Source organism: Gopherus flavomarginatus, chromosome 9 (genome assembly GCF_025201925.1).
Source record: "Gopherus flavomarginatus isolate rGopFla2 chromosome 9, rGopFla2.mat.asm, whole genome shotgun sequence".
Lineage (NCBI taxonomy): Eukaryota > Metazoa > Chordata > Testudines > Testudinidae > Gopherus > Gopherus flavomarginatus.
The window spans coordinates 565,447-593,299 of NC_066625.1; the positions used below are offsets into that span (position 1 = coordinate 565,447).

General features: G+C 42.5%; 1 protein-coding gene across 5 annotated transcripts; it reads right to left on the reverse strand.

Annotated features, from left to right (window-relative positions):
- Positions 1 to 688: 688 nt before the first annotated feature.
- Positions 689 to 27,840, reverse strand: IL4R (interleukin 4 receptor). 5 transcript variants are annotated; one of them, XM_050967636.1, is made up of 11 exons: positions 27,733 to 27,840; positions 26,635 to 26,766; positions 17,668 to 17,781; positions 9,595 to 9,736; positions 8,532 to 8,701; positions 7,470 to 7,627; positions 6,286 to 6,445; positions 4,806 to 4,905; positions 3,828 to 3,906; positions 2,952 to 3,037; positions 689 to 2,854 (listed from the first exon to the last, which is right to left on the reverse strand). In XM_050967636.1, the coding sequence occupies exons 3-11, from the start codon at positions 17,738 to 17,740 to the stop codon at positions 1,459 to 1,461; spliced, it is 2,364 nt and encodes a 787-aa protein (XP_050823593.1). In that variant the 5' UTR covers positions 17,741 to 17,781; positions 26,635 to 26,766; positions 27,733 to 27,840; the 3' UTR covers positions 689 to 1,458. The 5 variants fall into 5 exon arrangements, with proteins under 5 accessions (XP_050823593.1, XP_050823594.1, XP_050823592.1 ...); XM_050967637.1 differs by lacking the exon at positions 26,635 to 26,766; XM_050967635.1 differs by lacking the exon at positions 27,733 to 27,840 and having other exon boundaries at positions 26,635 to 27,157.
- Between the last annotated feature and the right edge of the window lie 13 nt (positions 27,841 to 27,853).

Consider the following 27,853-nt stretch of genomic DNA (forward strand, 5'->3'; position numbering starts at 1 on the left):
CCTGGAAGGCCAGTGTGTATCAGGACTAAATAAATTGGACCCAAACAGGGGAGTGTTCTAATTACTTTTGGGCTCTGATCTGGAGTTTTTGAGGAGTCCATAAAGGGAAATTCAGCAGGGTGATGCAAAGCAACCTCTGGCCATGAGGGAGCTACACCTTCCCTTCTCACATCATCCATGCCAGGGCCAGCCCCAGTTACAGTCCCTGCACTCTCCTGAAAGTAGCTAATGAGAGGCTGTGCAAAAGTGTCCTTGAAATCAGCAACCTCCTGCTTTAACTTGCACCTTCTTCAGGTCCTTGGGACGTGAACCAGCTTATATAGCACCTCTGAATCTGTGCTGCAGGGTCAACGGGTTTCCCATGCAAGGGTAGTGGGGCCAGACCAATACTGGGGAAGCCAAAATGAACACGGGTTCATGCCCTATGCAGCTGCTACTAGTTGTGGGGGTAGAGTCAGTCCTCATCACAGACTCTAGCTCAGTCTGTAGCTTGTCACCATCTTTTCATTGGGAGAGCCACTGCTGGGATCCTTGAACCCCAAGAGTCCAAGCCATTTACCAATCAACAGCTGGAGCAAGTGTGACCATGACATCCCAGCAAATCTATTCTGATCTGTTCCAGAGCCCACCCGTTGTCTGCATAGTGACAGCTTGTTCTTCTGGAGGGAGTGTGGGAAAACAAGCAACATTTCCATTTTCCACACAGTTTATTCCCAAAGGCTATCTTGATTACAACCGCATGAAATTAATCTAAGTCATGTTCATATAGCAGTTACACAAGACCCTGTTCATAAAGGTAAGTTTCACTGTTTTCTGGTTCATCCTGATGCTCTCACTCATTAGGTCCATTTGGCCTGTTTTTATGAAAAGTGACATTTTTGATCCCTCACCCGGAACGGAGCAATAATCTAAAGGACAGGTTCCTAAACAGGAGCTATCCACAAAGGGGCCACCCAGTGGCAACTTGGCTGAGTTCGGGGGCTTTGAAGTTTGATTTCTTTCTAAGGATGGTTTAGATACAATAGTGTTGTGGTTCAGTGACTCATCTGATAAATTAACTGCACGGTCCCTTCCTGTGCTCACAATATTCTGTAACTGCGCTTCCCTTTCTTCCGCATTTACAGACGTCCTCAAATGGTCATGTGTATAACATATTAGAAAAGGACATGGCATGTTATTTATATTCTCTTGTATCCTTTCATCTGCACAGTCAGTAGTAGTCAGAAGTACAATTTTTTGTCTCCTGTATGGTCCTCCCAGTCTTCCCCTGAGAGCTAGAATCTAAAGACCACAGCAACTTTTTCTTGCCCACAGTATCTTCATCTTCACCATCACTACAAGGTTCATTAAAGCCGATAATCCAAGGACTGTCCCTGCTGTTTTGTGTGAGATCCTTATCCTGAACTCAGACCAAAGGCAAAGCCTGTGATAACATCTGAGTCAATGCTATAGAAAGTCTTACAAGTCTATCTGCAGGTCAGATTCACAGATGATAGCTGGAAGTGTTTCTCTAAGGTTGTTGTTTAAAAGGTTGATAAAGGGTTTATAAGGCGACTCAGAAATAGCCTCACTGTTATTGTCACAGTGTGTATTATTGTGTTTAAGAGCAATATCAAAAGGCTGGTAACTAGATGGATTAGAAACAGAGGGGCTGGAAATTGCAGCTGCTTTTTCTGGAAGATTTTGACATGTTATTTGCTTGTGTATTTCTTTCTCTGGCAGGAAAAATGAAAGTCTGTCATGAGCATGGGAGGAAAACCATGGAAAGTCTATGTCTTCTGAACAGGTGATTTGAAAAGCAGTCTCAGTGCAGTCACCCTTGTGGTCAGTATAACAACTTTGATCACCATGGGGTCGATGGGCTTGTTCTTGTCTGCAGGGAAGTATTTGATTCTCTGGAAACTCTAAGGACAGTGAAGAACCTGGGTTTTCCAAACACTGTGTCAGGCTATTGCTAACCGTGGACTGAGACAGGAGGCTGCTGAAACTCTTATATGCTGTGCTACAAGACTCTGTGGACTGAGACATGAGGCTGTCAAAGCTCTTATATGCTGTGGTAGAAGACTCTGTGGACTGAGACATTAGGCTGTCGAAGCTCTGATACGCTGGACTATTTATTCCATCTTTGATTATCTCAGAGGAAGGAGCATTTGGTGATTTTTTAATCAAGTCCAACGAGTCATGCTGAGTTTCAGAACTGCAAAGAAAGTGGCTTTGATGCAACACGTCTGGAGGATTCTTTGCCTGGGGAGAAGCAGTGTCTGTGTTAGAACTTTGATAACCAGATTCAAACGATTCTTCTGATCGCATTGACTTGGTGCTAGCTGCCCTACAGTTGTAGTCATCCTGAGAGGCTGTAGTGGGAAAGGAGCAAGTGTGTGAAGTATCACATGACTGTTGATCCTGGACTACATTTTCTTTTGGTGTTTGCTGTGATGAATTTTCTGATTCACCGTTCTCAAAGATTTTATGCTCTTCTATGATGAAGTCTGGAACTTCTGTGTCAAGAATACCGGTTCCACATTCTAGTAGCTTAATAAACATGTCTGCAAGTGCATCATTGTGTTGAGTGTGTTCGATAAAGCTATTAGCACTGCTCTCACCAGGTGAGCACAAGACGATATGACCCAGGTTGTCCTCATGGCTCTCAGTTTCAGTGTTTGTTGAATACTCACAGACTTCAAGAGAATCTTCAACCAAAGTGATCTCTGGAATTAGAACAGCCTCATACTCTTCTGGGAACCACTCTCCACATTTATTCAGGCAACTGTCGGGTTTCTCACCACTTTTGATGTTATCTTTCCCCTTCAAGGTTTGGCCTTGAGCATATTTTGCAAGACAGTTCTTACAGCTTCTGTTTTTGGGGATCAAAAGGAAGGCACAATTAATGCTAACTTGATAGCAAAATATTTTATGCTGTAAACCAGAGAAATGTTCTTTATTTTACTTACAGTTGGTGTTCAACGTGAGTCTGTTTCACATCACGGAAAGGTGCCTTAATTTCATCAGTGGACAGCATTTTCCTCCAGACTGAAATCTAACAGAGGCATAAAACAGATTTAGGGTATTGTAGCGAGGTGAGACTCACTGGCGTGGCGCCTCCTGCTGGTTACCCTGGGAATTAGCTCTATTCCAGCCCAGAGCGCCCTCTGCAGGCCAGTGGCTCACCTGCCTCGGGCCCCATGTCCTTCCTGGACCCTGGTGCCCTTTACCTCAGGGTTCTGCCCTTGCAGTACCCCCACTCTGGGTCTCCCCTCCCAAGGGAACCCCCACCCTCTACACCCACCTTGCCTCAGTGACTACTGTCAGTCGTCATCTATCCCCCACTCACGAGGGAAAACTACAGTCTGTAAAAGGAAACTCATCATTGGCAAGGGGGTCAGACCAGCTGCCTCTGCCTAACCCCAGGCTGCAGCCTCTGCAACCCCAGTACCTGTTTTGGCCTTTTAGCAAGGCCTGCAGCCTGGGGATTTACCAGGCTGGAGCTCTCCAGCTCCTCCTGCCTTTCCCCAGCCCTGCTCTGCTCTGCTCCCTGTACCCAGGTAGCCCAGTCCTTCTCCCTCCAAAGCTGGAGAGAGACTGACTCAGCCCTTGCCTCACAGCCCTTTTATAGGGCCAGCTGTGGCCTAATTGGGGAAGTAGCCACAGCTGCAGCCACAACCCAATCAGTCCACCCTTTTCAGGCACGGGGTAACTGCCTCACTACAGGTATGGTTGAATTAAACTTGATATTTCTCAGCATCACAGTCAGCATCAGAACATATTACAGCTTTCATTTTTTAAACAAATGGGAAATATTTTTTTTGTAAAATCTTTAAATCACGTACCTGAGCTGCCTTGACATTCTTTACAACCAGATGGCTCTTGGCTGGATTTGGGATTTGATCCCACCATTCTCTCTTAACTCTGTAATGCAAGAATCGTTGCTTACTCTTAGCTGTGTTTGGCCTCAATTCCCCATTTTCACCACCTCTGCTCTCTCCCCTCAACCAGTCTGTATGCTCCAGCAACTGGGAGCACTTATTCTGTGTATGTCCAGGAGTAACAACACTAGTGTAAACATTTGTGCATATATTAATGATTAACTGGCCTGAGCACCGTCACGTCATCAGAATATTATTTGAGATTGTGAGAAAAACAGGAAAATCTATTAATGTGAATCAAGTCCAGCAAATTACTCCTCAAAAATGAAATACTGCAGTAAGATATAACCAGCACTATTGAGATATTTGCCGAGCTGGGAACCCAAAGATGACAGACACTGCTCTGACAAGAGGAATACTTTATAAAGATGAGGAGGTTGGCTCTATTAATGTTTTAACATTATATTAGCTGCATTTGCTGTCTTCAAAATATATGGGCCAAATACTGAGGATTTTACTCAGGTCCATTGAAATCAATGAGAATTTAGCCTGAGCAAGGACTGAGTAAAATTGGAGTAAGGACCTCAGATGCAGCCCTTAAAAATGTGTATTAGCCTTTCAACAGTGGGTCTCATGGTACTTTACAAACATTCATTAATTAAACCTCAGCAGGTGCCTATGTAGTCCTGGCACTATAATACAGATGGTTTAGTGGAGAAAAGTGCTGTAATCTAATCTCTTTATGGGCCTGGTTCAGAGAGGTGATATGAAGGTTAATTAATTAATGTTTGTAAAGAGGTTGCTAGTAGATCTTCAGATAAAAGATCCTTCACGATTACAGAGTATTAGGTTACTATACTACTGTATATGCCATTATGCTATATGAAACCGAATATTTGGCAAACTGCTGCTCTATAAACCCTTGTGCAGTATAATACATACATGGCAAAGCTGAAGTAACAGATTAAAATCAGAGCTGGGATCAACATGCAGGATATGAGAACAATCTTCTGCAGACTATCTTCTAAAGTTACTCCATAATCTATATATTCAGAAATAAAAGCACAGTCAATAAGCATAGTCATGTCACTGATCTTCTGTGCACCTTGAAATAATGCCACTTAAAGGATTTAAAATAAAGCCCATATTTTATATATACATATATTGTGATGGGGCAAGGCCAGATGGCTACAGTAAAGTACTGAGAAACAGGTTTGTTAGCCCCAGGCCAAACAAATCCCTAGGACCCTGGTAACCAAATGGCAGTTGCTCCAGGTTAATCAAGGAACCTGGAGCCAATTAAGATCTTTCCAGAAGGCAGTGGAGATAGCTACTTTAATTAGAACACCTGCAGCCAATCAAGGCAGGCTAATCAGGGCACCTGGGTTTAAAAAAGGAGCTCACTCCAGTCGGGCAGGGAGGAGCTAGAGGAGAAGGAGAGTGTGTGAGGAGCTGGGAGCAAGAAGGCAAGGAGCTAGAGTGAGAGAGAGAGAGAGAGAGAGAGAGAGAGAGAGAGTGTGTGAGTGTACTGCTGGAGGACTGAGGAGGACAAGCATTATCAGACACCAGGAGGAAGGTCCTGTGGTGAGGATAAAGAAGGTGTTTGGAGGAGGCCATGGGGAAGTAGCCTAGGGAGTTCTAGCTGTCATGCAGCTGTTACACGAGGCACTATAGACAGCTGTGATCCACAGGGCCCTGGGCTGGAACTCGAAGTAGAGGGTGGGCCCAGGTCCCCCCCCAAACCTCCCAATTCCTGATCAGACACAGGAAGAGATGACCCAGACTGTGAGTTCCACAAGAGGGGAAGATCACTGAGGTGAGCAAATCCGCCAATAAGCGCAGGACCCACCAAGGTAGAGGAGGAACTTTGTAACAATATATATATATATATATGCGCATGGGGACCTACACTTATGGTATGTGAGGCATTCTAGAACATAAGAACATAACAGTGGCCACACTGGGTCAGACCAATGGTCCATTTAGCCAGTAACATATCTTCCGACAGTGGCTCATGACAGGTGCCCCAGAAGAAATGAACAGAACAGGTCATCATCAAGTGATCATCCCCTGTCACCCACTCCACAGAGGCTAGGGACACTTCAGAGCATGGTTTTGCGTCCCTGCCCATCCTGGCTAGTAGCCACTGATGGACCTAAAGAATGGTGGGAACAGTGGAGTTGATTACTGTGTGGTTGGTCCTTTTGGTGATATGCTTTTTGTTCTCTTTGAAGTCTTTGGGCATCGATCTACAATAAGTAAAAGTCTGAGGATGATGATGATTGTATTAGCAGCCCTGGGACTCACTGGCTACGTCTCTCTAATTGATACAGAAAGGCAGAAGAAACAGTGCGATGTACACCATATGCTTTAAAATCCTGTAAGATTCTTCCACTAAGTTGCATCTGTTACTGATACTTACCATTGTGAAATTCAACTGCATTGCTCCAGTCACTCCATTTGGTGGAATAGATGCCTGTATAATTACGCCGTACGCTTACAAGGTAGTCATATCCTCGCTTCAACTGCGTTGCAACAATTTCTAAGTGTGTCGTTTGGTAGGGAAGCTGTTTTACAAACTTCTGAATAAAAAGGGAAGTAACCCACTTAGATTCTGTACGGAATATATGTTTAGTTTCCTGGACAGTGTTAGGAGTGACATTCAGTTCATATAAATGTGTTTTACTGATTTCACTACTGTAACCATCTAATTGATACCTGCTAACAAACCAAAGGCTCAAGATATATTTGAAGAGAAATAAACTCCTTTGCTGTATAATTTAAGGTGGATTAAATCCATTTTTAGCACACAATTAAAAAAATATCAGGAATAATCTAAATAAACACAGAACCTGGCTAATTTATTCTGAGAATCAGCCTATGACTGTTGAACTTCAATATGTTAAGTTTGTTGTTAAAGACTTGAGTTTAATGAAATATGAATTCAGTGGCATCCAGGGCTCAAACTGAGGCAGTATACAGTAGTACCGTGTCCTGACACCTCTTCAAAGCTGCTATACTGTGCTACAGAATCTCACCTTTCATTTTAAAACAGAGAGTACGGGCTGGTGTGCATGGGACATTAGCACATGGCAAACCAGAATGTGAATTTCCACATCACTAGTCTGCCGTGCACTAATGTCTTGTGTGGCAACTGTTACAGCACACAAACAGTTCCATAGTGTGTTTTGTCATACAGGAGGGGAAGCCACGCCTGAGGAGCCCAGCAGAGCCTATAGGGAGATTCAAGCCCCACCAAGGGGACCCAAGTCCAGTGGAGCCCTGAGAGCAAGAACAATCATATTCTGAATCTCAGCACAATCTACTATGAGAGGCGCCTCAATTTGATGACTTTCGTGGGGAGAGCTTATTCTGTGGGTGAAGGTTGGAAGATTACCATCAGTTCCACTCCTGGTGATGTCACTGAAGCAATGTTACCTGTGGCCATAGTGCTTGCTGTCCCTTATGCATGAATGATAGGGGAAATGGCACCCAGCATCTCATCACCATTATTAACCATCTGGTTGAAAGAGCCTCAAGATTTTCTGAAGGACTTTTCATACCATGGATACCAGCTCAAGAAAGCAAAGAAAAACAGTTCTCTACCTCTTCCGGATTCTGCTTGTTCCAGTATTTGACTTCATAGTTTACTTCCTCTCCATAGAGCATGTCCCCTGTGCTGTAGCTCTCGATCCACTTCAAGACGTAGAAGTTATCATTTTCACTCTTCTCAATGGTAAGATTTTTTGGGGGCCTTGGTTTAACTGTAAGGGAGAAACATTGACTCAGAGGAATGGACAGAAGAGGGCTATTCAGTCATAGACAATGCTGTAGTTACAGATGTGGGCAGTGCATTCAGCCTTGTTTCCCTGTGCTCTGGCACAGGGATGTAAAAGCCAAAAACAGAATACTCCTTATTGAAATGGGATTTTTGAGTCAGTGGTATTAGTTGTAGGTCTCAAATACATGTTATCAGTGGCCTGCTCCCAACACGGTGAAAATGCATAGAGTTGCTTCCTAGCTTGTGCTCTGAAGATGGGGATTTGCTTGTGGCATCTTCTTGGTCAACCTCTCTCTGGTGCCTGTGCTCTGGGGATGGGATGCCAAGGTGCAGATTCATACTCATCCTGCTAGTGAGCAATAATGACATTAAAGAAGGGCTGAGATCATGGCTGCAGGTTAATCACTACACAGGTTTCTTGAAATATTTCTACTAATATCTGAGGTGAGACAGATTTATCCATACAAACTATTTTAATACCAGGAAAGTACGTGGGCACACGTGTGTTGTAATAGGTATATCTATGCTGACTTTATCCTGTGACATGAGAGAGACAGTGACTATCTTACCAAAGGCTGTTGCAATCTACCAAGATTTAGTTCTAGAAACCCTGTTCAGCCCATTCAGACACTCAGGGTGGTAATTAAACTGTCATGAGATGTTTTGGGGACCAAGAATCGTGGCTAGAGACCTTTGTCCTCTCTCAGAAATAGGCAATGACATCTCACTCCTCATCCCTGAATTCTGTTGCCACATGAAGAATACACTACAGGTGCGTTTCTCTCAGAGAATAAGAAGGTGCTGACTGTGTGATGCTGGGGACGTTGTTGGCTGGGGATGTGGAATGTGATATATCAATGACAAATCTGTAACAAACTGTATCTCACCAATGTGTGCTGGTATTACAGTGTCATTCCACAGCACTGTCCCATTGGCCTGTAGTGCTAAATGATATGTGAGGCCTGTCGTGAAATATTCGGACAGAATTATGCAAATGCAGTTGGAAATGGAATTCATGCTGCTGCCTTTTCTATTCTCAGGGATGCATGCATTGTATCTGAAAAATATCAAAATTGATGTAATGTTTACATAGGATTAAGCACTCAGTTCATTTAAACTAAGCCCCCCCCCCCCATTCAGTGTCATCAGAGAAGGCTCCCAGTGGGTAAGCTGAATCTAAGATGCACAAACTTAGTTCCCAGAAAGCATTTGGTACAAAAGTCTCAGCTATCTGTGTGTCCCCCAGTGAAAAACTCAATTGAGAAAGCTATGGCCTAGTCTGTAAAGGAGAAAATTAACACAGTGAGGACCTGTTCCTCACACGGCTGCATCAGAGAGAGCATATTTGTGATGGAAAGCCTTTAAGTCTGGAAAAGGAAGAGGAGTCAGCTAACCTGTCCAAAGTGATGCCACTTGCATGTCTCTGGGGAGAAATTATAATCAGCTGGGGAAAGCAGGCTGGAACTGGCTTCTGTTGTGGGAGTGCCAACAGACGTCTGCACAATAAGGCCAGGAATAAGGACTTGGCCCTATGTTCTTGTGCTATACGCAGGAGAGCCACTGGGCTCCAGGGGAGAGGATCCTTTCCCCCAAGCTGAAGACAGGGAATACAACCCCTTCTAGGTCATGCAGCTACTGCTGTATACTCCCCACGTGGAGCTTTATGTCCAGTGAAGGTAGCTGCAGATCCATTGGCCCTGACACTTTCCCAGTTAACAGCTAACGATCCCCTCTGCACCAGGGGTGCAGGGAGGCCTGTAGAGTTGTGCTCTACCAAACACAGGGGGTGAGGACCCCGAGCATTGTGCCCTTCCCCATGCAGCAGGACTACATTGATTCTGCTGTGCTTCAACCTCCTTGCAATGGCCATAGAGAGGTGGGGCAGGGCTGTTAATTGCAGCATATTTAACATTTTAACAATGAACTCAGAAAGTGGCATTAAACACTTACACTGTTGAGAAATATTCCTTCTTGTAATAGAGTCGGAATTCCTTGGAGCAGTTTGTTTGTGGAGCCACTCCCCAATGACAAGTCAGCTCCCTGGCATAGTCAGTGAAGCAGTCAAACATCTGTATGCTCCCTGTTGCCATAACTAAGGAAAAACCAACACAACACTGAGCAGTGACAGCAACAGGAAACAAAATCAGCCAGAACAGGGTCTGGTACTTAGAAGTATAAAATTCTTCTTTTGAAACAGAACTATTAAAGGTTTCAGAGTGGTAGCTGTGTTAGTCTGTGTCAGCAAAAACAATGAGGAGTACTTGTGGCACCTTAGAGACTAACAATTTATTTGGGCATAAGCTTTCGTGGGCTAGAACCCACTTCATCAGATGCATGCAGTGGAAAATACTGTAGACAGGTATAAATACACAGCACATGAAAAGACGGTATTCGCCTTACCAAGTGGCGGGTCAGCACTAACGGGCCAATTCAATTAAGGCGAACTATTAAAATCTCTTAAAGGGAGTGTGAAAGCTCAATCGTTTCACTTGTTCAGATTAAATGGGAAGAAAAACTAAACTTGGCCCACTACAGAGTGCACCCTCGAAATTCTATGGCACAAAACGAAAAGCCTGTACAATCGGAATTTGGGTCAAAGACCCCAAAACAGCTCCCAGCTCACCTACTTTCAAGCCCGAAACATTATCATTGGGAAATTAGTTTATCTCAAGTTCTGTGTAAAGGTTATTAAAGATTAATCAGAGAACAACAGAATCATAGATATTAATGACAGAAAAAGATTAATTAGGCCACAGTGCACTCTCCTAGGAATCAGAATAAGGTTCCTGCCTACAGGGCTTTTTCTAGTGTTTTGTCAAATCTAGCTGCAAACGTTCCAAGCAAGCAGGCTTCCCTCATTCCCTGCGACAGGCTTCCCCATAGCCTGATCAAGTTCCCTGTTTAAAAGAAGTTTTCTCCTGATATTTCATTACCTTATTCCTAGTTATGCCCATTATTTATTTATTAATTATTATTATTATTATTAATGTGCGTTGTAGTAGGGCCCCGAGGCCTCAGTCAAGATCAGGACCATGTCATGCTGGATGTTACATAAACAAAGTGGGCATGTCTACACTGCAGTTAAACCCCCATAGCTGGACTGTGCCAGTTGATTTGGGCTCAGGCTAAGTGGCTGTTTAATTGTGGTGCAGATGTTCAAGCTTGGGCAGGAACCTGGGCTCTGGGACCCTTCCCACTCACAGGGTCCCAACGCCCAGGTTCTAGCCTGAGCTTGAACATCTGCACCACAACTAAACAGTTCTTTAGCTCGAGTCACGGGAACCTGAGTTAGCTGGAAGGTCAGCCACAGATTTTTAATTGCAGTGTAAAGATACCCAGCAAGACCTGCTCTCTACTCCAAAGAATTTACAATCTACTTTGAAACAAGATACCATGTGACTATACTGAACAGCAGAAGGGAAGAGGGTGGAAGGGCATGTGTGACAATAAACTCATGTAGTTACAAAGGCTAACAACATGCCGTGAAGTTCTGAAATGTGAACTTTTAAAAAAAGTCAGTAAATACCACTCATGTTTCCTGTCCTAGATAATTCCTCTCCCTCTCTGGAGCTTGACTCTTTGGGTATTTGTAGATGTTTGTCACATCCCCCTAGTCCTCTCTTATACAAGCTATGCAGATCTAACTCTTCCAGTCCTTCTTTTCATGTCAGTTTCCTCCACATCCCTAGTTATTTTTTGTTGCTGATGTCAGAACTCTGCCAAACTTGTCAACATCTTTCTTTCTAGTAATGAGGTTCTCAGGACAGAGCCTGCTGGCAGTACTCCAGCTGAAATTACACAAGGGTTAGATAGAGAAAGGATTCCTCCTCTGCTCCAGGACAGGATGATTCTGCATATGCAGCCCAAAACTCTATTAGTCCTTTACTTGCTGTCATATCATGAAAACTGAAAATGAATTTGCTAGGAAGTCCCACCCCTTAGGGTTCTTTCAGCCGCTCCTGCTTCCCAGGTTCCTCTCTCCCATTCAGCATTTGGGCTTGGATTATTTCTCCAATATGTCAGCTTGCATTTTCTCCAGGATGAGTTTCGCTTGGTAACTTCTTGCCCATGTTTCTAATCTCCCTAGGTTCCTTTGTATCATTTCTCAGATATGATCGGTATTTCCACCTACTCCTTATGAAGTATAATCTGAAAAATGTCATGAACATGCTGTTCACTCCTTCTTCAAGAGCATTAATGAAGTTGTTAAAGAAGACTGGATCTAACACTGATCCCTGTGGTACTTCACTAGAAACTTGAGCCAACAAAATACTTTGCTGCTTACCACTGTCATTTGTTTATGGTCTGTCATCACCATCAGGTTTAGATGGGGCTACTATAAGGTGGGTGCATAACTGGCTGGATAACCGTACTCAGAGAGTAGTTGTTAATGGCTCCCAATCCTGCTGGAAAGGTATAACAAGTGGGGTTCCACAGGGGTCTATTTTGGGACCGGTTCTGTTCAATATCTTCATCAACTATTTAGATGTTGGCATAGAAAGTACGCTTATTAAGTTTGCGGACGATACCAAACTGGGAGGGATTGCAACTGCTTTGGAGGACAGGGTCAAAATTCAAAATGATCTGGACAAATTGGAGAAATGGTCTGAGGTAAACAGGATGAAATTCAATAAAGATAAATGCAAAGTGCTCCACTTAGGAAGGAACAATCAGTTTCACACATACAGAATGGGAAGAGACTGTCTAGGAAGGAGTATGGCAGAAAGAGATCTAGGGGTCATAGTGGACCACAAGCTTAATATGAGTCAACAGTGTGATACTGTTGCAAAAAAAGCAAACATGATTCTGGGATGCATTAACAGGTGTGTTGTAAACAAGACACGAGAAGTCATTCTTCCGCTTTACTCTGCGTTGGTTAGGCCTCAACTGGAGTATTGTGTCCAGTTCTGGGCACCACATTTCAAGAAAGATGTGGAGAAATTGGAGAGGGTCCAGAGAAGAGCAACAAGAATGATTAAAGGTCTTGAGAACATGACCTATGAAGGAAGGCTGAAGGAATTGGGTTTGTTTAGTTTGGAAAAGAGAAGACTGAGAGGGGACATGATAGCAGTTTTCAGGTATCTAAAAGGGTGTCATCAGGAGGAGGGAGAAAACTTGTTCACCTTAGACTCCAATGATAGAACAAGAAGCAATGGGCTTAAACTGCAGCAAGGGAGATTTAGATTAGACATTAGGAAAAAGTTCCTAACTGTCAGGGTAGTTAAACACTGGAATAGATTGCCTAGGGAGGTTGTGGAATCTCCATCTCTGGAGATATTTAAGAGTAGGTTAGATAAATGTCTATTAGGGATGGTCTAGACAGTATTTGGTCCTGCCATGAGGGCAGGGGACTGGACTCGATGACCTCTCGAGGTCCCTTCCAGCCCTAGAGTCTATGAGTCTAATCCTCATTAAAATCCATATATATTACATCTGTTACTTTCACTTCCTCTTCTAAATGCCCAGCCCTTCTAGTCTTAATCACCAGCAGTCCTTATTCACTTGAGTAATTCCATTTACTTTAGAAATCATCATAGAAATCATAGAAGATTAGGGTTGAAAGAGACCTCAGGAGGTCATCTAGTCCAATCCTCTGCTCAAAGCAGGACCAACCCCAACTAAATCATCCCACATAGGGCTTTGTCAAGCCGGGCTTTAAAAATCTCTAAGGATGGAGATTCCGCCACCTCCCTCAGTAACCCACTCCAGTGCTTTATCACTGGGACTCACTTACTTGACTAGTACTACTAGCATGTGTATGAATTGAAGCTTCAGGAACCATTTTTTTTACCTCTATAAAATAAATAATTTAGTATGTTTGGTATGATTTACTCTTTATAAACCCCAACACTTCCAGCTGCTCATGGTTCCATCATCATCTAAATGTCTAGACTGTTTTGCTTGTGTTTTATTTTACTGAGGATAAACATAATCTTATAGGTAAATAATTGCCATGTTCTTTCTTCTTTCCTTTTCTGAACATCAGTACCACATTTGCTTTCCTCATCTTCTGGTATCTCCCCACTGTCCATGTTTTTTTCAAAAACAATTATCAGTGGTTTAGTCAATTAAGGATAAATTTCCTTCAATACCTTACAATGCATATTGCTAATCTGTATAGGTTTACAATTTCAAAGTACTCTTTAGCTACTCTTTATCCATTGTGATTTTTACAAGGCCTTTCTTACTTTTTATTAGTCAAACTTTTATTTATTTTTCCTCTTAAAGGCAGATTTTAAAAGAAGAGTTCAGTGTATCAGCCATTTTTGAATCAGCATTAATTTCACTCCCGCCTAATTTTTAATGGACTTACTTTCTCCCTTGAGATGTAAAAAGCTCTCTCTAGTCTCCTAAACTACTTTGACTAGCAGCATTCATTCATTTGGCCTTTTACTTCCCGTATCTTTTCCCTACAACTTTTAACATGCTCTGTATTTCTTTTAAAAGCAGCAAAGAATCCTGTGGCACCTTATAGACTAACAGACGTTTTGGAGCATGAGCTTTCGTGGGTGAATACCCACTTCCTCAGATGCATGTAATGGAAATTTCCAGGGGCAGGTATGTATATGCTAGCAAGCAAGCTAGAGATAATGAGGTCAGTTCAATCAGGGAGGATGAGGCCCTGTTCTAGCAGTTGAGGTGTGAAAACCAAGAGAGGAGAAACTGGTTCTGTAATTGGCAAGCCATTCACAGTCTTTGTTCAATCCTGAGCTGATGGTGTCAAATTTGCAGATGAACTGAAGCTCAGTAGTTTCTCTTTGAAGTCTGGTCCTGAAGTTTCTGTGCTGCAGGATGGCCACCTTAAGGTCTGCTATAGTGTGGCCAGGGAGGTTGAAGTGCTTTCCTACAGGCCACCATGGATGTAGAGGCTCTCTACACAAACATCCCACACACAGATGGAATACAAGCTGTCAGGAACACTATCCCTGACAATGCCACAGCACAACTGGCTGCTGAGCTCTGTGCCTTTATACTTACACACAACTATTTCAAATTTGATGACAATATATATCTCCAGATCAGTGGCACTGCTATGGGCACCCGCATGGCCCCACAATAAGCCAATATCTTTATGGCCGACCTGGAACAACGCTTCCTCAGCTCTCGTCCACTCACGCCCCTTCTCTACCTACGCTACATTGATGACATCTTCATCATCTGGACCCATGGGAAGGAGACTCTGGAAAAATTCCACCACGATTTCAACAGCTTCCACCCCACCATCAACCTCAGCCTGGACCAATCTACACGGGAGGTCCACTTTCTTGACACCACAGTGCAAATAAGTGATGGTCACATTAACACCACCCTATATCGAAAACCTACTGACCGTTATCCCTACCTTCATGCCTCCAGCTTCCATCCCGGACACATCACAAGATCCATTGTCTACAGCCAAGCACTGAGGTACAACCGCATCTGCCCTAACCTCTCAGACAGAGACCAACACCTACAAAATCTCCACCAAGCATTCTCAAAACTACAATACCCGCACGAGGAAATAAGAAAACAGATCAACAGAGCCAGACGTGTACCCAGAAGCCTCCTACTGCAAGACAAACCCAAGAAAGAAACCAACAGGACTCCACTGGCCATCACATACAGCCCCCAGCTAAAACCCCTCCAACGCATCATCAAGGATCTACAACCCATCCTGGACAATGATCCCACACTTTCACAGGCCTTGGGTGGCAGGCCAGTCCTTGCCCACAGACAACCTGCCAACCTGAAACATATTCTCACCAGTATCTGCACACCGCACCATAATAACTCTAGCTCAGGAACCAATCCATGCAACAAACCTCGATGCCAACTCTGCCCACATATCTACACCAGCGACACCATCACAGGACCTAACCAGATCAGCCACACCATCACCGGTTCATTCACCTGCACATCCACCAATGTAATATACGCCATCATATGCCAGCAATGCCCCTCTGCTATGTACATTGGCCAAACTGGACAGTCTCTATAGAAAAGGATAAATAGACACAAATCAGACATTAGGAATGGCAATATACAAAAACCTGTAGGGGAGCACTTCAACCTCCCTGGCCACACTATTGCAGACCTTAAGGTGGCCATCCTGCAGCAAAAAAACTTCAGGACCAGACTTCAAAGAGAAACTGCTGAGCTTCAGTTCATCTGCAAATTTGACACCATCAGCTCAGGATTGAACAAAGACTGTGAATGGCTTGCCAACTACAGAACCAGTTTCTCCTCTCTTGGTTTTCACACCTCAACTGCTAGAACAGGGCCTCATCCTCCCTGATTGAACTGACCTCGTTATCTCTAGCTTGCTTGCTAGCATATATATACTGCCCCTGGAAATTTCCACCACATGCATCTGAAGAAGTGGGTATTCACCCACGAAAGCTCATGCTCCAAAACGTCTGTTAGTCTATAAGGTGCCACAGGATTCTTCGCTGCTCTGGTGAGAATATGTTTCAGGATGGCAGGTTGTCTGTGGGCAAGGACTGGCCTGCCACCCAAGGCCTGTCAAAGTGTGGGATCATTGTCCAGGATGGGTTGTAGATCCTTGATGATGCGTTGGAGGGGTTTTAGCTGGGGGCTGTATGTGATGGCCGGTGGAGTCCTGTTGTATTTCTTTTACTATCTCTCTTTTTCATTTCTAGCACAGTTTTTTAAATCTCAGATCTTTGAGAATTTCCTTTTGAAACCACATACAATACAAAGTTTATTTTCAGTTTGTATAGTTGAAAAGGAGAACTGAGATACTGAACTTTTTTTTATCTTCAACAAGAAAAATACAACAAAGAAGCTTGAAACATGCAATTCATAAGGAAGGAACAAATCTGTAAAACCAAACATTGACAAACAGCGGGTAAGAAAATTTTGGAAAATCTAAGCATATTCAAATTAGATGACTTAGCCGATATACACCAGTGGGGCTTGATTCTATTGCAAAATTCCCACTGATATCATTGGAAGTAGAACTGGGACTGTAGGTAGTAAGGAAATTAGCTAATGCAATTTTTGTACCACAGACAGTTTTGGTTTTTTTTTTTAAACCATGGACAACTGAGGTGCTAACAAAAGACTGCTCCAAAAGTAAAATGTAGAACTGATTCTCAAGAGGTTAAAGGAGGGATCCTGGCAATCATCTTCCTATAAAACTACCTTCTATTCCCAAGGAAATATTGGAAAAGATATTAAGAAAAAAGTCCCCAAACATCTAGGGCCCAATGCTACTCCTATTAGATAAACTGCACTTCAGTGGTCTCCAGAGGGTAACCAAGAGCAATGAGCAGCACCTGCGGTTTATAAAGGTTAAATCTTACCAGAAAAACTTGATTACTTAAAAAAGGAGAGAATTAGTGGGCAAAGGGCACATAGGAGATATCACGTATATGGGCCTCAATCATCTTTCCCTATGGAGGCACCAAAAGGGCTGGGCAGCACCAGGAAACTCTGCAAGGTTTATTTCACATTTTACAAGAAATTTTCTCTCACACAGTGGGATTTGAAAGGGACCACAGCCTCACAGCCTGTAGCAGAGCAACCCCTACACATTCTGAAGCATATATGCACTGGTCTGTTGGTTCCCCCTCCTCTCTGTCAGCACAGCTTTCTCAAGAACCATGTTGCTGTTGGCTGAGTCTCAGCATGGTGGGCAGTGGTAGTCATGAGAGGACCCACTAAGAGTTTAATACTCTGTCTCTCCAGAGCAGAAATCCACTGGATAGCTTTGGGCCAGCAGGGGACAGTGCTGCAGTTGCAACAACAGGGGAACAGAAAGACAGTTTCTCCAAACATCCGTTTCAGCTCTTTATCAATTCTTGAGTGGGTTTTTTTTTGCACGCTGAAAATATTAGTGGAAAAAATATACAAGAACTGTGACTATAGTCTAACATATAAATATTGTTGATATTTGCAATCAGACATATTATGGCTACTGAATTATGGTAAAAATGTTGCTTGTTAATTGTTCTAGTCACTCTAAAGTGTTGTTGATAAATTACTTTTAAATGAATTACATCACAGCATTAGCAAACTCACTGTGATATGTTGCACATGAAAAGAAAAGGGTCCATAAGGCAAGCACGGCAGCCTTCAGGCTGTCAGCCATCATTAGCACTTGTCAGTTTCGGTAGGAGAAGCTGTGCTGAGATCCTGCCAATAGAAAACATTAAAAGCTTAGATTAGTATACAAACTAGTCAAAAGACCCTTCATATTTCCCCCAGTGCCAGATGTTAGCACATTCAGTGTATTCCAAATTCCCTGAAGCTTTGCCATGGAGTAAAGAGAACAATTAAGGCAGATAAGGATATTACAAAAGAGTTAAATGAGTTCTTTGCAAAAGTCTTCACCCCAGAGACTGCTGGAGAGATACCTACACCAGACTTACTTTTCTCAGGTACTAAACATGAGGAACTGCCAGAAACTGAGGTCCCAAAAGAGGATGTACAGGAACAAACTGAAACATTTAAGAGCAACAAGTCACCAAGCCCAGATGGCTCAACCCAATGTCCTGAAGGAATGTAAGATTGAAGCAGCTGACTTGCTAACAAACATATGCAATTTCTCATTAAAATCAGCTACTATCTCAGCGAACTAGAGGCTAGAAAATACCATATAAACCTTTAACATAAGGCGCTGGGAAGATCCTGGGAATTACAGATCACTGAGCCTTACTTCATTTCCAGGCAAATTTGTTAAAACAGTAATATAGAGTTATAAAGCACCTATATGACCATGCTATAACAGGGACAAACTAACACAACTTCTAAAAAGGAAAATTGTGCCTCTTTAATATACTAGAATTCTTTGGGCATATCAAGCACATAGTGGATAAAATAGCTCCAAATGACATTATTTGGACTTTCAAAAATCTGTTGACAAAGTCCCTTAAAAAAGCTATTAAAGAAACTAAGTGGTCATGCAGTGAAAATACTGTCTTGGATTAGAAATGGCTAAGGTCTTGTCTTCACTAGAAAAGTATAGTTAGAACACAACTTTGAAGAGTTGTGTTAACTAATACAGTGTTGATCATGACACTGTAGGCAGTGTAGACAGAGACAAGTCTTGTTCAGCATTATGTCAGCTGGTTACAAGCAAACGCTAGTCCCTTCCTCTGCTGCATATGGTCCTGTCTACTGTTCGAGACATTGCCTTTTATCAAGTGTTGGGAAGAGTTGCAAGCTGAGTTGCTCCTATATTGGTTATAAATTATGAGAACACAGAAGACAGTGTCTTGGGTTTTGTATGTGTGTAAATGTCTACACACATACAAAAACCCAGTTACAGTGAAATGGAATGAAAGGACCGGAACTGCTTAAATACATTTCAAAGGACTTCTCCTGTAATGAAGCTTCACTCCACTATCAGGCAGGTTCCACTGTGCTATTCCCCTCCTATTTACTATTTTATTTCCCAAGCTATTTTAGTTGCTGAGCTATTCAAAATGGTCACAAATTTTTTTAAATGGTGTATTGTTTTCCACTATCCTCATATGAAAAAAACCCAGTGAAAGCATTGGAAAATTTTAACCTTAAAGATTAAGGTTTCACAAAGTTTTGAGTGACTGAGAATAAGGAGTTAAGATGGAAACTATAAAGTGAAATGCATTTCTATTGATCTTGTTAGGCCTGAATAAAGATATTGCAGACAAAACCAGGTATGCCAACCTGACCAAAGTCAGGCTAACAGAGGCTTGTGGGTAATCCCTGAGTGGAAAAGAACTGAGAAGCAGCATGTCTCACGAAGAGCTGGGAAAAAGTGAAATAAGGGAGGGGCTGCATTCCTGGTATAGTACCAACCATGCTGTGTTAGGAACAGTTCCTTTAAAGAACTGATAAGAAATCCATCCCAGCCTCCCTGTTTTCACTCCTTGGTTCAGTTCTCTGTCTGTTTTAACTCCTCTACATTCCTAACTTCTGGTGCTTGCTAAGATATTGTTAATCACCTAATGCTGTAAAACATGTATACTAAAAGTGTCTAGTTTCTAGCTGTTAGAAGAAGGGGGTGGGTTGCTCCAGTGAATAATTTATGACGCGACGGAACTGTCTATATAGGCTTATGCTGAGATGTAAAGAGCAGGCTGATTCTCTCTGGAGATGAGCTGCTCTCTATTGATGCGTGCACTTGTCAATAAAGAGCTTTTGATCGGACCTTGCTGGTGTTGCCTGTCTCTCTCGCGGTCAGACAACGAACTTTGCCGTCTAGGGGTTGTCATAACATTTCTTCCCAGATCTGGACCTTAGCGTCCAAAATATGGGTGTTGGCATGAAAACCTCCAAGCTTAGTTACCAGCTTGGACCTGATAATTGCTGCCACCAGCCAGGAATTATACAGTGCCTAGCTCACTGTGGTCTCCCCAAAACCTTCCCTGGGGGACCCCAAGACTCAGATTCCTTGAGTCTCACAACAAAGGGGAATAAACCATTTCCCTTCCCCCTCCTCCCCTCCCGGTGTTCCCTCCCTGGGTTCCTGGAGAGATATACAGAAGCAAGCTCCGTGAATCTAAACAAAAGGATTCTACCCTCCCTGTTTCCAGTCCTGGAAACACAAGTACCGAGAGAGCTAATCTCTCTTCCCCCCTCACCCAGAGGGTCTGCAGTCAGGCTTAGTAAATCTAACACAAAGAGATTTTCCCCCTGACTTCTTCCTCCCACCAATTCCCTGGTGAGCTGCAGACTCAATTCCCTGGAGTCCCCACTAAAGAAAAACTCCAACAGGTCTTAAAAAGAAAGCTTTATATAAAAAGAATGAAAAAAGGACATAAAATATAGTCTCTGTATTAAGGTGACAATATACAAGGTCAATTGCTTAAAGGAAAAAAAATGAATAAACAGCCTTATCCAAAAGGAATACAATTTAACACATTCCAGCAACTACACACATGTAAGTACAAAAAAAACCAATATAAACCTATTGTCTTACTATCCTTGTACTTACAACTTGGAAACAGAAGATTAGAAAGCCTGGAGGTAGAAAAATCACTCTCAGAGCCGAGAGGGCACAGACACAAGACCAAAGGACTCACACCCAAAACTTCCCTCCGCCCAGATCTGAAAAAGTCTTGTTTCCTGATTGGTCCTCTGGTCAGGTGTTTGGTTCCCTGTGTTAACCCTTTACAGGTAAAAGAACATTAACCCTTAGCTATCTGTTTATGACAGGGGTTAGAGTCCCTGACAATCTCATACACACTCCTTGAGAACTGACTTACCAGCATTTGCAAACAGACAAAAAATGACTGACCAAAGAGTAAGAAATATTCCCAAAAGGACACAGCTGCCTTTGGATTTGAACAGCTGCATCTGAAAAATAAGTACAAATTCTCCAAATACAAATTATTCCTTCTCTGTCTGGATTTCTCAAGAGAGGAAATGGTTGATTTCCAGTCAACTGCTGCGTAATGCTGTCTCATGACTAGTGTTCCAAGAAACCCTTAAAAGATTTGGCAAAGGCCTCCTGGAAGAAGTGGGTTTTGGAAAGAATTTGAATGATGAGAGGAAGAGAGCCAGGGATGTCATTTCTGGAACAGGGTGATGTAGAAGGTCTAAAGGTGAGAGTGAAAGAAGATGAGACTAGTGACACTGGGAGAATGAAGGGAAGAGTGTGCGTGTTGAGGGCCACTGAGAAGAATGAAAAGGGTGAATTAATTCTCTGTATTTTATTATTTCCAGGGTTATTCATGTACATGACAGCTCAAATTATTGCAAGTATGAGAGCTTTGGGTTGCAATATATACAATAAACATAAAATGTTCTGTTAGACTCTTTTCCCTTGTTTTGTCATCCCACTAATCCCCCTTTGTGTTATTGTTTTCTCGACTTGCAGACGGTTAGTTGCAGTATCAAGGCCTTAGACTGTAGGGTCACAAGGCAGTGGCCATGTCTTATTTTATATCTGTTGTGCACATCCATGGTGATATATAAACAACAATAGTTCCCGCCTCATTTTAAGTTTGGCCACTGCATAAAAGAAGGCCTTTTACTTCAGAACAAGGAACAAAACATTATTTGTATATGCTGTTTGTAAATGAACCATTCCTTCTGACTTCTTCAGTACCACTCTCCTTGTCCAGCCGCCGCCACTTTGGCTGTTCACAACACATGACATTTTACATGTCCTAACTGCCAGTGTCCTAGTGCTTGATTACATAAAATGAAGTGTGTCCCCAGCAGATGACAAGACTCATTGAAACAAAGCTCTCTAAATCAATAGGGGAAAAAAGCTTATAATCAAAAGAGGGCAGACAGTTTCTCTCCAGTAAAACCTGAACAGGTAATTTTTGTTGTTGTCGTTTTACTGAAGATATAATCAGATTTGTGCATTCCAAGATGAGCGTTCATGAAGGGGAAGAGGAAAAGGCAAAGAGTGTCCTGACATGTCATCTGGATCTATGACCCATCCACTAACCTTGTCTGCAAGCAACAAGGTATTTTCTTAGATAATCTTGGTCTGGAAGAAACTGCAAGTGTCTAGCAGTTGTCTTTACTTTTCACCAATTATGTTATTTGTCTTTACTTTTTACCAACTATAAGAACTGTAAAATCATTTCAGGCCCACAGCTATGGAGTTCTAATGGGTGACAGCTGTCAGGCACATATAGTAACAGCAGATGTCATAAATTATACCTATAGGCAGGGCCCAGTATAATCCAGGGCACAACTGAACAAAATCTGCAGCAAAAAATCCAAAACTCTGTATCTCCATGACATATCTTTCATTCCTATCCTCTCCCCCCCGCCCTACGACTATGGCTCAAAGTGGAACATTCTCATTATGTAGCAAAAATATTATTTCTGTGGTATCTTGGAAAAATGCTGTGACACTGGTAGACCAGGTACCATCTCCTGCCAATGCTGTAGCCATCAGCTAAGCACTGACAAATCCAGAGCTGGAAACCAGCCCAGCCCATATGCATGTTAGTATTGTTCAAGACAAGTGTTAACTTGCAAGGATGTGTTTAGTTTTTAGACTCTATAAAATGCTTGTAAGTTGCTGCATGCATCAATCTTACTTATGATGTCTGTATCCCATGCTATAATATGTACGTTTTGCTTTATAACAGTAAAAATGTCTGCTCTGAACTTGTGAGCACAGGCAGGTGGCATAGGTGCTGGAACTAGGGGTGCTGCCCCCTGGCTTGAAGTGGTTTCCATCATTTACAGGGTTTACAGTTTGGTTAATTGGCTCCCAGCACCCCCACTGTACAAATTGTTCGAGCACCCTTGGCAGGAGAAGTGCCTACCTTGCCCACCAAGGAGAACTATTAGAACAAAGTGGGCCATTATGAAACAAATGATTAAGGCTACGAGTTGGTCACCGATTCTGTGATTTTACATGACCTCTATGTCTTCAGCCTCTGGCAGCAGGGCTCCGGCTATCAGCCTCCGGTGGCAGGGCTCAATCTTTCATGATTTATTGTTTATTGCCTGCATCCTGCCTGTGACTTATTAAAAATACCTATGACAAAATCTTAGCTTTAATCATTATACAAAGACTTTGCTAATTGCCCCTACACAGGTTACGTGCAGAAGGGCCCCTCTCTCTTTAATTTTGGAAGAGAGAAATTAAAACAGCTGACAAAATTTTTCCATCTCTTTGCAGTTTGGACTCTCACAGGGACGGAGCTAGGAAACAAACGCAGCTATCCCCCTAAAAGGCATTCAGTGCTGACATTACTACACTTGTCACCTTTTGGAACCACAGACTGTAACTCATATGTGTATATATGTTGCCTGCTTTAACCCGTAAATAACTCTTGTGACTGGTTCCCCACGGGGTGCCACCTGGAACTGGGGTATCACTGAGCCCTCTGATCCACCAGCCTGGGCTCCCTCTCACACTGTGCTGCTGTGACAAGCTGAAGACATGCTCAAGATCTTACACTTCCACCAGCATACACACAGTTCGGGACACACCCAGCTGCAGTTACATGCAGGCTCTCTGACTAGCTACTGCACGAACAACACTGGAAAAGCTAAACCTGAGGTAACTCAGCTCCCAGGCACGCACTCCCTCTGGAGCATAAACCCAAAATTATACTGTCCTGCGTGGCACAGGGAACTGTACTGAGTAAGCTCATAGAGTCCCACCTCCCGTAATGTGGAGAGGAAATGCAACAGCCTCTCTGAGCTAAGATTCTCACACACTGCACTCCAAACTCACTGGTTTAGATTAAAACATAAAATAAATTAACTACAAAAGATAGATTTTAAGTTATTATAAGTGATGGCAAACAGATCAAAGCAGATTACCTAGCAAATAAACAAAAAAAGCAAACTAAGCTTAATATTCTAGATAGATTGGGTATGAAGAGCAGAGTCTCACTCTAACTGATGGTACAGGCAGACTTGTAGATTCTTAAGGCACAAGCTGCATTAGCTTTACAGCTTAGGTTTCTCAGCTCTTCATAGACAGGCTAGAAATCACTTTAGACTGGGTCCAGCACTTCCCCACTTTCATCTTTGTTCCTCAGGTGTTTCCAGGAGTCTTGTGTGGGGAGTGAAGAACAGACAAGGTCACTCCCTGCCTTATATAGCTTTAACTTATGGTGGGAACCCTTTGTTTCAAAACTTAGTTCCCAGACCGGTTTGTGGAAAAATACTGACATCCCAAGATGGAGTCCAGAATCATGTGGCCAGGTCAAATGTCCTTGTAGAGTCATAGCAGCCATTACTTACAGGCTGTCTGGAGTGTTTTCAGGAAGGCTCACCAGGTGGGAGGTAAGCTTCTCCTAAGGTCTATTGTTTTTCCTAATAGCTCATTGCCCTGAACAGAATCATAGAACTGGAAGGGACCTTGGGAAGTCATCTAGTTCAGTCCCCTGCACTCGTGGCAGGACTAAGTATTATCTAGACCGTTCCTGACAGGTGTTTGTCTAACCTGCTCTTAAAAATCTCCAATGATGGAGATTCCACAATCTCTCTAGGCAATTTATTCCAGTGCTTAACCACCCTGACAGTTAGGAAAAACTTCTTAATGTCAAACCTATTTGCTGCAATTTAAGTCCATTGCTTCTTGTCTTATCCTCAGAGGTTAAGAAAAACAATTTTTCTTCCTCCTCCTTGTAACAACCTTTTACATACTTGAAAATTGTTATCCTGTCCCCTCTCAGTCTTCTCTTTTTCAGACCAAACAAACCCAATTTTTTCAATCTTCCCGCATAGGTCACGTTTCCTAGACCTTTAATCATTTTTGTCACTCTTCTTTGGACTCTCTCCAATTTGTCCACACCCTTCCTGAAATCTGGCGCCCAGAACTGGACAGAACTGGTCCAGACTAGCCCTTTCCAACCAGCTTTTTAGACTAAAAACATCTTGTCTAGTGGGCATTACCCATGCGTAACTACAATTGAAGTACAGATAAATAGTCAAGATTTATAACTTCAGATACAAAAATGATCCATGCATATAAATAGGATAATCATATTCAGCAAATCAAAACATTTCCAATTATACTTTACAGAACTCATCTTACATAAAATACACCATAATTATGCTATAATCATATCATAATAATACTGCTATGACAACTATGGCATGCAGTGTCACAACTCTTTCATTTCTTTTTCCTGGTTAATAAATCCTTAGTTTGTTTACTATGGGATTAGCTACAAGCACTGTCTTTGGTGTGAGATCTGAGGTACAAATTGATCTGTGGTAAATGACCAGTCTCCAGGACTGAAGAAACCTGAATATTTTGTGATTTTTGGAGTAAAGCAACCATTTATCACAGAGTTAAGCTTGCCTTGGTAGCAAGATAGACTGGAGTGCCCAAGGGGACTGTCTGTGACTCCATGGTCAGACTGTTATAGTGCTTCAGGAGTTCACATTTGTTACTGGGTTGGTGAAATCTCATTATGGACCATAACACCAGTTTGGGGTCCCTACCCTGCTTTTTGACCATCTACACAGAGGTTGACACTCACCATTGTGAACCACGGCACACAGCATGACAAATGCTATATTCCATTTCTGCACAATCTCTGAGTCCAAAGGTCCCTGACTGAAATAACTAGGACAATTCACTCCTCTCAGAGCTATTGCTGCTGGCTCAGACAGGCATCCATTCACACTTTTGATGTTTTCTTCGCAGTCATAAGGACTAGAAATGTAATTCTTTAAAAAATGAAATCTGAGATTCTGGAAACCATTCTGCAGTAAGGGGTGAATTCTACAGCAAATTCTATGATTGCTGAATACTCAGGACCCTGGGTAGAGTGGTCTCACGTAGGGGAACTTGCAGGAGGTATCTGTGAGGAGGTTTTCATGGTGACACATCTTCTTGAATTTTCAGTTTTGATATGGAATAGAAAAGATATCAACAGGCTTCTCTGGGTTAAATAACAAGAAAGAAAAATTGGTTTCTGCCAACAGCCAAGTTTGTACTGACACATGTAGTCTAACCTCAAAATTTCCTTTTTAAATAGTTTAATTCTGACAGGAGTTGGAGATAAAGCTGAATTTCATTAACATCTGCGAGAAGTTTTCAGTATTTAGACTACATGAAGCTTCCTTAGTCAGTCATCTAAAAGTGCTCTTCTGCATTTACACCTTTCATATTCCGATATATCTCCTGTTCTCAGATGTGATCAGTATTGCTGTATAAGCCCTAGGAAAGATAAGGGAACGTTCAGTAAAAGTAACTGGAATTCTATTAATTCTTTCCTGTGGTACTTGTATCCAGTTCTAACAAGCAAGTAATGAAACCTTTTTCAAACAATTCCAGCTACAGCATATTGATCAAAGTGCTGATAAGAAAGACAAATATGATGACTCCTCCAGTTACCAGTAGAGGAAGGTTGGGCATTCAACATGTAGAGGAAAAATGAACAGCTTTCTATACTTTCAGCGAAGATAAATGTAAATACAAGTCAAGCCAGTAAAACATACAGTTCACAACACAACTCTCCTTAGCAAATAATCAGATAAGGGTAAAAATTTTCTTCAGTTAAATATAAGACAGAGAGAGACAGAGACAGATTGAGGTGGAACCTTTTTGGTATAACTTGCCTGAACCAATCTTCATTTTCAGGACTGGAGAGTGAATTTTGTTATCAGGTAACTTTGTCCTAAGCCAGTGAGTGGGAAGCACTGTTCTACTCCGTTCTTCATTTTCACAGCAGGCACTGTACAAACTTGTTTCTTTCAGTGGGTAAAAATTATTGCACATTTCCTTATTACACGCACTCTCCTAAACAGAGTGGAATTTGCATTCCCAGCCCACTCATTTACCTTTGGCAAACAAACGTCTTCTTTTACATGGTACAGTCCTACTCAACAGAGTTCCCAGCAATGACACTACACAGCAGGCAGAAGGAAATAATTTGTGACTCAATGGAAACACCCACAGAGCAGGCAGCTTCCTTCTTTTATTCTCCTTCCCACGTGGGGCTCAGTTCTCACCAACGCTAGCATTCCCTCTTTCCTTCCCCTTCAGGAGCATGGCCCTAGACAAGTTAAATACGTTTTGTGATTTTAAAAAGCAGCTCACAGACCTGTGGCATTTCATTTACAATCAGTGCCCTGGAAACTAACGCCATATTCTCAAAATGGTGAGCAGAAGCCATGTGACACCCTTACCTTTGTAGATGTCAGACCGCTAAAACCCATGCAACACTTTTTGAGATTTTCAGTGTACAAATTGGATATTCAGCTTTACTCAGCACTCTTCACACCAGGCTTTGCAATTTCTGTTTATTATTGCAGAATTCACTTATTCTTATATTAAACAAATCCTGCATCTTGGCAGAGGGGTAGACTAGATTACCCTTGTGGTCCCTGCTAGCCCTATGGTTTTATGATTCTGTAAATCAGACACAGCACTTCCCATTGTAAGCCGGTGTGTTCAGTGGTCTATACCATTCTCAGATAAGCCTTTTGGGGCTGAACTTTCTGACGCATATTCTCAGCCCTGAGATATTACTTATTAGAAAGTCTGAAGAAAATATATGTTTGGCTGTAGACAGTTACAATACAGCATTAGCCTCCCCAAAGTCCATTGACTTAAACTACACTCTAACAATGGGCTTTTCTTCAATGCAAAGTTAACTTATGTTACACCCCGAGCATTGCCCCAATTCAAGTCCAATCTACACACAAACCCCTTACCTTGACCTTGGTGGAGCTTTTAACTCAAGTAGGCTGGCCAGTCAGGAGTTACTAAGGGTGAAGTGCAGGTGAAACTCGAGCTGCTAATGTGACCACTTTGCAGTGCAGATGGAGGCCATAG